Below are 12264 nucleotides of genomic sequence, written 5' to 3'. Positions count from 1 at the left end.
AAACTGTAATTCTGATTTTTTTTTTTTTTTTTTTTGTCCCCATCTTTTAATGCTATTTGTTGATTTCATCATATTTTTTCCTTTTCACACTTCTCTTCCCATTGGTATATTAATATTTGTACATGGAGAAAGTTTTCTTCATCTTTGAATCTGTTTTTAAATATACAAAGAGTAGCCAAGGCATAGTTTTTTTATTCTTTGGTACAAGCATCTTCAGTATATATATGGCAAAATTTAATAGAAAAATCAGAATTATTTTTTTTTTCCTTTTATTTTCAAATTAGGCTCAGCGAGAACCTTTGACAAGAGCACGAAGTGAAGAAATGGGGAGGATTGTACCAGGACTGCCTTCAGGCTGGGCCAAGGTAAAAGTCAAAATGAGAATTTGACATACTTTTATTTATTTATTCTATGTCATCTCTAATACAGTCAGTTCTGTTTCTTCATTGTAGAGGACATAGCTCCTTCCCCTAAAAACCACAGGGTTAGATGCTTCAATAACCAACCTGGAATGCTATATGCAATATGAGAGCATTCTGGAAATATTATTTTGAAATAATGTGTTATGTTAAAACCTAAACATCCTTGGAAGTTTAATTAGATAATTAGATAAGTTTAATTATTGGAATTGTAGGGGCTGAGGATGGAGCTTTAATGCTAGAGTGTGAGCTTTAGCATGTGTTAGTCCCTGAGTTCAGTCACCAGCAGATCGCCCCAAATTAATCTAAAAATAAATTTAGCAGTAATATACTTTGGAATGATTTCCTTGTTTATAAAATGGTCATTTTTTTATTTTTTGTTTTTCTTTTCCTTCTAAGTTTCTTGACCCAATTACTGGAACGTTTCGTTATTATCATTCACCCACCAACACTGTTCATATGTATCCACCGGAAATGGCTCCCTCAACTGCACCTCCTTCCACCCCTCCAACTCATAAAACCAAGCCCCAGATTCCTGCTGAGAGGGATAGGGAACCATCCAAACTGAAGCGCTCCTACTCCTCCCCAGACATCACCCAGGCCATTCAAGAGGAAGAAAAGAGGAAGCCAACAGTAACTCCTACAGTTAATCGGGAAAATAAGTAAGTTTATTCTAACTCCTAGAATTAGAATAATATGCTCTATTTTAAGACCTACTCTAACAAGATCACCATATTAAATAAAGATAGAGAATCAGAAATTTCTATGGATGACTATACCAGCCATTGTCATTTATCATGGAGAAAAAAAGAAATGAATAAGAAAATATCCTTTGTTTTTTCACCAAAGTACTAGCTAAATTAATATACAAAAGAGGATTATCATAAGTAAATGTAGATCTACAGTATTTTTATACACTGTTAAAATTTATAGTAGTGTGCCATAGACCATCCACAAGTTTTTCATAGACCATATGTGGAAGACCTCTTTCTACCTTTTAGGACCATAATTTACAGAACTGTTGAATTTCCATTCTTGTAGCTCCCAAGTCCCCACCATTTTCCTCCTTAGCCAATAATGTGAGAGCAAAATTTTCCTGTAATATGGAAATAAGTACTACAGTATATCTGCCTCTAATCATCATTCTGTTCCCGTTTCTTTTTTGTTTGGTACTGGGAACTGAACTAAGGGGCATGCAACCACTGAGCCCATCTCCAGCCCTATTTTGTATTTTATTTAGAGACAGGGTCTCACTGAGTTCCTTAGTTCTTTGCTTTTGCTGAGGCTGGCTTTGAACTTGCGATCCTCCTGCCTCAATCTCCTGAGCTACTGGGATTAAAGGTGTATGCCACTGCGCCCGACTTATTCCTGTTTCTTCATTGTATTTCTGTTATTCTGTTCATAGGTAGTAATTAATGGGTTCATTTTAAGTTTCCCAAAGTAATATCTCATTTAGATATATTTCTGGCTTCATCTCTTTTTGAATCTGCTAATGAATAGACTTTTTTGTCATTTCCTAAACAATATTAAAGTACAACAGGAGGATGTACATAGGTTAATACAAATACTATAGCATTTTATAGAAGGGACTTGAGTATTCTTAGATATTAGTATTTGCAGGGGGTCTTGGATACTTATGTATATTGATGTATAAATAAATAGGTTTGTTTTCCCATTACATACCCTTTGTTAATTACTAAGGAATTCCAATTAGGCTATCTTTTTGGCCCCTTTAGCAATACACTTCAGGAAAGTAGTTGGTATTTCCTCGTGAGAACTTATCTTGTCAGAAACTTTTTGAAGGAGCTTTTTAAATTTATGTTTATCTACAGGACACAAGTGGCATACACCTATATTCCCAGCAGCTTGGGAGGTTGAGGCAAGAGGATCATGAGTTCAAAGCCAGCCTCAGCAACTTAGTGAGACCCTGTCCCTAAATAAATTATGTTTTTAAAGGGTTAGGGATATGGCTCAATGGGAAGTGTCCCTGGGTTCAATTCCTGATACAAAAAAAAAAAAATTTTAGTTACAGATTTTAAAAATCATTTTAATAACTGGTAAGATTTAAATCTTCTTGACTCAGCATTCTTGTTAAAGTTTATTAATTTGGCAGTGCTTTAAAGATTATCTCCTATTTAGTTCACCTATTTTATACATATTAAACAAAACAGCTAGGCATGGTGGCATATGATTACAGTCCTCAGAAGCCTGAGGCAGAGGACTTCAAGTTCTAGGTCAGCTTCAGCAATTTAAATTGCACCACCCTGTCTCAAAAATAAAAAGAACTGGGAATGTAGCTTAATAGTAAAGAGCCCTTACGTTCAGTCCTCAGTGCTTCTAAAAAGAAAAAGACCTTCAGTTAAGATTTTCCTTCATGCTATAGTTCTATAGTAGTTCCACAGACAAACTAAATACACTAACAAAAGTCTAGGAGGCTTTCTCTAGTCTGGCATTATCCAGTGGGTCATTCTGTGCTAATGGAAGTGTTCTTTATCAGTGCTAATGTTGAGTTGTGACTATTTTGAAATGAGGTTAGTGATTCTGAAGAACTGTATTTTTTAATTTTAATTGATTTAAATTTGACTAGCCCACCTGTGAGTAGTCAACCACAGCTCTAGACTTCAAGTAATAGTATCCAGATAACCTCTGCCTCCTCTGATATGTGCTCCATGGTAATGTATTTTTATGGTTCTTTGCCATTTTGGTTGAGTTCAAACATTTACAATGCCAGCCTCCCTGGACCATTTAAGGAGTTTGAAAGAGCCTTCTCTATTTGAGCTCCTTGCTCATGAGAAGCTAGAAAATCTCTCTCATGATATCTCTAGGACCACCAGCCCACATGGGAGGGACCCAGATGACATCCAGGTATAAGCTAGTTACTAAGTGTCCTATAAGATACAGTTACCTTATGAGTTAAAAGACTGTGGACAAGAGTTGTGTGGTACAGGTAGTATAGTTTGCTGCCACTTGTAGTGTGGAACCTGTTTCAGATGGTCTGCATTTTAAGACATCTTCTATTCTCTTTCTTCCTCAGGCCAGTATGCTATCCTAAAGCTGAGATCTCAAGGCTTTCTGCTTCTCAGATTCGGAACCTCAATCCTGTTTTTGGAGGATCTGGACCAGCTCTTACTGGACTTCGTAATTTAGGAAATACTTGTTATATGAACTCAATATTGCAGTGCCTATGTAATGCCCCACATTTGGCTGATTATTTCAACCGAAACTGTTATCAGGATGATATTAACAGGTACTAAATGTCTTACTTTTCAGTATTGTGTGTATATATTTTGTGGTGTTTTCTATAATTCAGCATTTTTCTGATACTGATCCCTGCTCCTTTTCCTATATATTTTTTTAAATTGGTATTTTATAATTGTACATAGTGGTGGGATTTGTTTTTGGAATTAGTGGCGTGCACACAATATGGCAATATAATTTGGTCATCATCACTTTCCCCTCCCTCCCTTCCTAACCCTGGGTTCCTCTCCTCTACTGATCTCCCTTTGATTTTTATGAGATCTGTGCCCCTACTTTTTTTTTTTTTACTTCCTCCCTAGTTTCCACATATGAAAGAAAACATACAACACAATCCTTGACCTTCTCAGTTTGGCTTATTTTGTTTTATATAATGGTTCCAAGTATACTATTAAAAAGATACTCTAATCATACTTATTAATCTAGCCCATTTTGTGCTGCTCTAACAAAGTACCTGTGACTGGATAATTTATAAAGAACAGAAATTTATTGTTCTCAGTTCTGGAGATGGGATGTTTAAGATGAAGGTAGCATCTCTGGTCAGGGCCTTCTTTATTTTGGTACTAGGGATTTAACCTAGGAGTGCTCTCTCTCTAGAGTCTTCCTAAGCTGGTCTAAGTTGCTGAGGCTTGCCTTGAACTTAGGATTCTCCTGTCTCAGCCTTTTGAGTTGCAGGGATTAGAGTTCTAGAATACCATAGAGTTGGTCAGGGCATTCTTATTGTGTCCTCACATAGCAGAAGGTGAAAAGACCAGAGAGGACAAACTCCTTTTGTCATGCCCTTTTCTAAGTGTACCTAATCTCATTCATGAAGGGGAGCCTTTATGGCCTCAACACTTCTTAACACTCTACCTTTGGCAACACCTGAATTTTAGAGGGGACACATTCAAACCATAGCACTTCTTACTTGGTTCCAGAAAAGATGAATTAGGAAAGGGAAAAATATCTTTATTTGTAAAGATAAGAAAGAGAAAATTCAACTGTAATAGTAAGGGACAGACAGGAAGAGAGCAGCACAAGAAAGCAGAGCCTCACTCTTATAAAACTGCAGCCTGTTGATGAGTAGGAGGAACAAGGCTTGTAGCCAAAATAAGTAAGTTGGAGGACTATTAGCAAAATAAGATTCAGATGAGTATTTGGTAATAAACCTACAAATAAATATTTTAATATAGGATTGTGGTATGTGAATAGTTTAATGTTGACATCAAGAACCCACTGTCCCTTTTAACATTTTCCTTTATTGCTTTTTTTGTAACTTTAATTTTACTTACATAGGTCAAATTTGTTGGGACATAAAGGTGAAGTGGCAGAAGAGTTTGGTATAATCATGAAAGCCCTGTGGACAGGACAGTATAGATACATCAGTCCAAAAGACTTTAAAATCACCATTGGGAAGATCAATGACCAGTTTGCAGGGTACAGCCAACAAGATTCACAAGAATTGCTTCTGTTCCTCATGGATGGACTCCATGAAGACCTAAATAAAGTAAGATTTAACTTTTCCAAGTTGCAGAGAGACTCCCTAGAGTTGCTCAGTAGCACTGTTATTTTTATAGCAATTTAAAATTCTAGTTGGTGATTTTTCAGTGGCAATTTATTGAAATATAGTGAATTTGTACTAAGGCATGGAGCTACAATACAGATATATATGATGAGTGTAATACAAGTTGAGGATCCCTTACCTAATATGCTTGCTTCCTGGGGTGGTTTGGATTTTAGAATTTTGCATATACATAATATACCTTGGGACTAGGGCCTCATTCTAAACACAGAATTTACTTATGTTTCATATTTACCTTATATACATAGCCTGAAGTTAATTTTACACAATATTTTTAAGTAATTTTGTGCATAAAACAGTTTTATGGTGTGTAATTTTCCACTTGTGGCAGCATGTCAGTGCTCAAAAAGTTTTGATTTTGGAGCATTTTGGCTTTTCAGGTTAGGAATTCTTGACCTGTATTTAAAAAGAAGTATATACAGTATTAGTGTTAACAGTTAGTAATGCTGAGCAGTTTGCAAATGTTAAAATAGTTGTTGTAGATACTGTCCATAACTCACATGCATTTGAAAGTAAAATCAGAAACAGATTTTGTAGAAGATTAGCTGTAGATGGGCCAAACGCCTTGATTGTATATTTATATATTATTATAAATGTTTGTTATATAGTTTGTGTATATCATTACTTTTTAAAGTAAGAATTATACCACATAACCAAATGATGCATATTTAGGTTTTTTTTTTTTTTTTTTTGAGGCATCTATCTCTACACAAATGACCATCCTCCATTTGTATATGACAGCTTCAACTGTCATCTCTTTTTTCGGATAACTTTGGGATCGCCATTGTTACCAGTGCACACATACACATGTGTTTGAATATATATACATATATTTGTGTATGTTCTTGTTTATGAAGCTGGAACAATGAAATTACATTTCTCTAGTTATAGCCCTGATTCCCAGCTACATGTGGGTTATCTTCTCTTTTCAAAACCAGACTTATGATAAAGTAGGTTTATTGCAGCTGGAATTACTTTTTGCTGTAATTGCCAGAACTACAAATGTTTTAAATCTGCAGTGTTTTTGTTTAACTTTATTCTTTCAATTTTATATTTAAATGTAATCTTATAGGTACTAATAGTCTAAATAATCTTGTTTCCAGGCTGATAATCGGAAGAGACATAAAGAAGAAAATAATGATCATCTCGACGACTTTAAAGCTGCAGAACATGCTTGGCAGAAACATAAGCAGCTCAATGAGTCTATTATTGTTGCACTTTTTCAGGGTCAGTTCAAATCCACAGTACAGTGCCTCACCTGTCACAAAAAATCTAGGACATTTGAGGCCTTCATGTATTTATCTCTACCACTAGCATCCACAAGTAAATGTACATTACAGGTAAGAAAGAGAGAAAATGATTTGTTGGGTAAAAATGTCATTTATATACATAGAGATGTACATTTTTTAGCGATTTATGTCTGGCCATCATCTCTGTAAACATTTTATGGAAAGAATTAGAAATTTCCATTTTTTAACGGTACCTTTTTTAAGAATTGATAATGATTTTTAAAGTTTTGGGTTTTTGTTTTGCATTGCTGGAGATAAAACCCAGGCCTTGAACATGCTAAGCACATGCTTTACCTGTATGCCCAGCTCTAGAAGTTTTAATTTGGAAAATTGTATATTGACTTCACCTTAGATCTACTTTTTATGAGTGTGTGCTTTACATGGGAATATCAGATATTTTGGTTTTCACACAACAGCAGTGTGATTTATATAATAGTTTGTTGATACTATTAGTCTTAACTTCCTCTAGAACATCATATCCTCCAATCAAGTCTTTCCTGGCCCATCAGGTGCAGGTTAAAGGTCTTCCTGTTTGTCATCATGACCCACAGCACTTTTCATTTCATCGTAAATAGCCCTCACTGTGCTGTGATTCTGTTCACTGGAGTATGTTCCTCACCCAATTTGGTTGGAATTTTGTTCAAGGTTATTATTGTATCTGGGGCCTACAGAATGAATTAGTGAAGAGATGCTCTCTGGTGCTATGTGAAGACATTAATTATTGAGTATCTGCTACTTGTTTTTTTCACTAGGATTGCCTTAGATTATTTTCCAAAGAAGAAAAACTCACAGATAACAACAGATTTTACTGCAGTCATTGCAGAGCTCGACGGGATTCTCTAAAAAAGATAGAAATCTGGAAGTTGCCACCTGTGCTTTTAGTGCATCTGAAACGGTAAAAGGGAAATTTTTTCTATCTGTTCAGTAAAACATAGATGAAGGAATTCAAAGTCCTATGTAATTTACACTTATTATACTGGCTACAAAGGAAACATACCAAAAGAAGGTTGTCTGGCTGGGGCAGATCTAGGGTAATAAAGTAGAAATGAGGCCAGAATACAATATTGTTACTTCATGTAGTTCCATGTGATTTCACTTTTTAAAAATGAATGAAACTAAATTGTTAAATCAAGTGAAAATGTATAAAAATACATGTTATACAGTATACTTCTAACACAAATTAGCAGGTCAAAATTAACATTCCAGCAGTGAGCATTTACAGATTGAATCATGTTTTTAAAAAGGAAATAACATGATTTTTTTTTAGAAGTGTAATTTTAAAAGTGAAATATGTTGGTAATGTTAAGTGTAGACTGTTTTGTCCAAATCTTTCTAACTAATGAAAAAGATCTGGTTCAACAGTGGAGGGAATGATGGTGAAAGATGTAAAAACACATACCAGATCTTTTGCTCTTACTCCTTGGTCTTTTGATAACTTTTGAGCTGGTTTTATGAAAAACTACTTTAAAGGATGTTTCATCTTTTTATTGAGAAAAATAATTTTTGTTTCAAAGAAAGCATTTCTGTATTGAAGATTCTTAGTTATTAATGTTAATTTCAAGATTGATGTGTTCATATTTCTCTTGTACAGTTTTTCTAACAAAATTTGTCCACTGCCCCTTTTTCTTGAAGATTGTAGAGGTATAACATTCTATAAATGACTACAGATTTGTTCTGAACATATTTGAGTGCTGATATTCTTAGAGGGTATTCAAAAGTATATACAGTTCAGAAATTTCTTTTTAAAAAATAATGCCGGGTCCAGTGGTACATGCTTGTAATCCCAGATACTCAGGAGGCTGAAACACAAGGATTGCAAGTTCACAGCAAGCCTCAGCACTTTAATGAGGCCCTTAGCGACTTAGCAAGACCTTGTCCCAAAGTAAAACATAAAACAGGCTGGGGATGTGGGTCAATGGTTTCTAAGTGCCCCTGGGTTCAGTCTCTGAAACCAAAAGAATAAAAAAGTAATGCCGGGACATGGCTCAGTGGTAGAGCACTTGCCTAGCACACATGAAGCTCTGAGCACCACAAAAAATTAATTCTAAAATAACCATATTACACCAACCAAAACATCAGTACTTGGGGTATTTAAAAAGAGCAGAGTATGCAAGAATAATGGGAATGTCATTATTTTAATCACCAGTCTGCCCACAGTCACTTTGTAACTGTAGTGTCCCCTAAAGTACAAGTTTAAATCTAGAGCAGCTCTCCTCAATCTTCCTGTCTGCTTTTGTGGTGATTAGTGTTCTGAGCATGCAGTCCTCTGTAGAGGACTTACATAACAATTGTAGCTAGTCAGTGGATCAAGGAATTGAAATGAGGACCTGTTATTCTGTCACTTTGGACATGTTATTTAATATCTGCAACTTCAGTTTCCTTATTAGTAAAATGGAAATGAAACAAATATTTTTAATAGGTCCTTTCTCTCCTGAGTCTTTATATTTGAAATGGACTTTGTGGTCATGGGTAAAAATCTGGATATTAAATGAGTAAGGATTCATGCTGATGTCTTTCTCTAGCAGTGTAATTCCTGTAATGTTTTGTTCTGCAGTTTTTCCTATGATGGCAGGTGGAAGCAAAAATTACAGACATCTGTGGACTTCCCTTTAGAAAATCTTGACTTGTCACAGTATGTTATTGGTCCAAAGAACAATTTGAAGAAATATAATTTGTTTTCTGTTTCAGTAAGTATCTTTTTAAACTAAAAACTTGTTGTTGTTTCTTTAAGCAGATTAATAGGAGTTTCAAGCGGCTCTTGCCTCATAGGAGAGTAAGAACAGCATAAACATTTGCAAGTGACATTTTAAATAGCCATTCAATTTTCATTTATGCTCTGTCTTGTTTGGCACAGAATCACTACGGTGGGCTGGATGGAGGCCACTACACTGCCTATTGTAAAAATGCAGCAAGACAGCGATGGTTTAAATTTGATGATCATGAAGTTTCTGATATCTCCGTTTCTTCTGTGAAGTCTTCAGCAGCTTATATTCTCTTTTATACTTCATTGGGACCACGAGCAACTGATGTAGCCACATAAGGAGGTATAGGTTATGAGTTAGTTAAATTGTAAAAGGTTCAGTCAACAACTTTTGAAATGCTTACAAAGGTAATGGATAGCTAGCTGCAGCTGGTTATTTAGAGGAATTCTAGGAAAGTGGGAGCTGTGTTACTAGCACTATATAATTCAGGTCAGTGCTATTATCAAAAAACTGACAAATAATATTTAACAAGTATCACAGTAAGCATCCCTTACCAGGTACTCTTTATTTCAAAACAACTTTTTTAGTCTGCTCCAAAGTTAAAATACTTAACTAGCTAAGCATTATTATTGTACTGATCTGAAAACCATTATAACCTTCATTTTCCTTTTCACTGTTATGGCCTTTTCACATTTCTAATCCCAGCTTGATCTACTATGAGTACTCTAGGATGATGTAAAGCAGATAGGAATGTATATGTACATATTTATTGCACACTTGCACATCAATGTACATAGTTTAACATGGTCCTTTTGTGAACCCTAGAACTCAGAAGATTGCTGTTTTTATTTGTTACTTCTTTTTGTTCTTTTTGGCCTATTCTGAGTAACAGCAGTGCTTTCTTAGGGAAATGACAGGGCAAAGCTATTTTTCTGTTGGCTTTGGGCTGTATTTGTGCACTAAATCTTTATTCTAAAAGAATAAATGGAAACTTTCTTTAATTTTTTAAAATAAGAATTTCATTTACACCTACATTAAAATCTTATTGAGAAAAATAATTGAAAACCCTCTATGTGTTCTGTCTTTAATGTTATCAATATAGGAGAGTAGAAACATAGATTTTACACACACACACACCCTCATCCTACCAGACTAACTCTAAATTTAGTTCACTTGTCCTGATTTCTTGCTTTAATATGGCACCAGAGCTACAGATAGTACTTAAGAATTCTCTGAGTTGAATTCTATCAAGAGTAGAATTAAAGTGAAAAGGTAGGAGTCAGACCTGATTGCAGAGTAAACTGCAATAATGAACCACATCTTTTCAGAGTGATATATTAAAAATGATAAAGGAGCTTAGACATCATTTATCTCAGGGACTTAGTTGCTACAAATGAAGTCAATAAAAGCACTTCATATAGAAAAGTTTCTAAGATTCTAAAAGTGCTTTTGAAAAAAATGTCACCATTAGCTCTCAAGGAGAAGATGAAAGCAAGGGTTTCCAGTGATAAAATTGACAACTTTTCATATTCTTTAATTAGTTGAGAAGACTTACAGATTTTTGACTAAATTATTATGTCAATTAAATATTTTACCATCATGTGTTTTAGCTCAGAGCCATTAGAATAGAAACACAAAAGTTTATTGTGTGTACCAGGGATAGAACCCAGGTTTCACACCTGCTATCAAGTGCTCAGCCATTGAGCTACACATAGCTTGGTCATGAGCAAAAATTATTTGTTTAGCTCCATGCAGTATCTTTGGAAAAAAAAATTACTGAATATATGTAATTATGAGGTATTTTACGATAGAAATCCCCAGTAATAAACAAATTTTGAAACCTGAACTCAATATGTAATCTGCAGTGCTTTAAAGCTCTCCACTATTAGCATTTAATGCTTTTTTTCAATGAACCAGGACCCATCTTTTGTGTATAACTTTTCAGATAAGACTGAAAAATGTTAGTGATGCAGTTACGTTAGTTGTAGTAGTTTTAATGACAAAGCAAAACTTAACTACCAGTTTCTGATTTCTTGTTTTGCATTTTCCAGGAAACATTATTTTCCTAGCTCTTGCATTTTTGTACTGGTTTTGAAAAGGGCTGGCAGCTATAGAACAGGAGATATGCTGTAGCGGTTTGAACAGAAGTTTCTGGAATCTCACTGACTCTTGTGTCATCAAAGCTATACCAGGCCTGGGTAACTGAGTTCTTGCAGAAAGCAGTGTAGTGGCCACCATCCAGATCACCAAAGTGGTTCTAGGGAAGGAAGGAATGTCAGACTTAGTATTGACTTGCTAGTGCTCTAACTACTAAAACAAAAACAATAGGGCCAAGTAAACTGTTAAAATTGTCCCTTATACTTAATTAAAAGGACATAATTTTGTTAAGTCATACACACAGCCTGTGACTGCTGCTATATTGTTTTTCACTTCACTGGAATTGCTTACATGTTGTGCCCAGTGACTGTTTTAACAAAATCTGTGAATGAAATAGAATAGTGTATGAGAACATTTGATCAATATGTATCAGTTGATACATATTATTTATCAGTTAACACAATGTACTTTGAACATTAAAGGAAGTTTTTAAAGTAAGTGACAAGGTAATTTTTACTAAATGAACTTATAGTTTAAGGACAGGCTCAAACATAAAGACATATAACATTGGAATCAGACATATAAGCAACTGCTTATTATCACAGCACAATTTGAGGGAGATGTGCATGAAACAACCACCTCTATCACTTAGGGTGCAAAAAAGAACCTGTCCCATCCTTATTATCCATGTCTTTCTTAAGCCAGCAGAGGATTACATGAAACAAATACACTGAATAACCTTACTTCCAAGAACATAGTATGATGTAGAACAGGGATTGGCAAACCACTGCCCGTGGCCACACCTAGCGAGATGCCTGTTCTCACATCACCCATGAATTAAGAATAGATTGTATATTTTTATATGGTTAAAATAAGTCCAAATAACAATATTTTGTCACATTTGAAAATTACATGAAATTGAAATTTCAGTGTTCTTAAAT

At 34.9% G+C, this 12264-nt stretch overlaps 2 protein-coding genes across 4 annotated transcripts in view; one reads left to right on the top strand and one right to left on the bottom strand.

Moving 5' to 3' along the window:
* Usp8 (ubiquitin specific peptidase 8) overlaps positions 1-10284 on the top strand; it is a 55902-nt gene extending 45618 nt beyond the window's left edge. For all 3 annotated transcript variants that reach the window (XM_015480674.2, XM_048793510.1, XM_048793511.1), the window contains 8 exons: positions 285-365; positions 819-1081; positions 3454-3666; positions 4950-5160; positions 6339-6575; positions 7277-7419; positions 9079-9211; positions 9379-10284. In XM_015480674.2, the coding sequence (XP_015336160.1) occupies positions 285-365; positions 819-1081; positions 3454-3666; positions 4950-5160; positions 6339-6575; positions 7277-7419; positions 9079-9211; positions 9379-9564 (1467 nt within the window). In that variant the 3' untranslated portion in view covers positions 9565-10284. The remainder of the gene's footprint in view (positions 1-284; positions 366-818; positions 1082-3453; positions 3667-4949; positions 5161-6338; positions 6576-7276; positions 7420-9078; positions 9212-9378) is intronic.
* A 77-nt stretch (positions 10285-10361) lies between these two features.
* Usp50 (ubiquitin specific peptidase 50) overlaps positions 10362-12264 on the bottom strand; it is a 30069-nt gene continuing 28166 nt past the window's right edge. The window contains exon 7 of the mRNA XM_015480672.2: positions 10362-11483. Within this exon, the coding sequence (XP_015336158.1) occupies positions 11292-11483 (192 nt within the window). The 3' untranslated portion in view covers positions 10362-11291. The remainder of the gene's footprint in view (positions 11484-12264) is intronic.

This window comes from Marmota marmota, unplaced genomic scaffold, assembly GCF_001458135.2.
Source record: "Marmota marmota marmota unplaced genomic scaffold, marMar, whole genome shotgun sequence".
NCBI classification, from domain to species: domain Eukaryota; kingdom Metazoa; phylum Chordata; class Mammalia; order Rodentia; family Sciuridae; genus Marmota; species Marmota marmota.
Note: the sequence above shows the minus strand (reverse complement) of the source record. Positions and strands in the feature narration are given on the sequence as shown.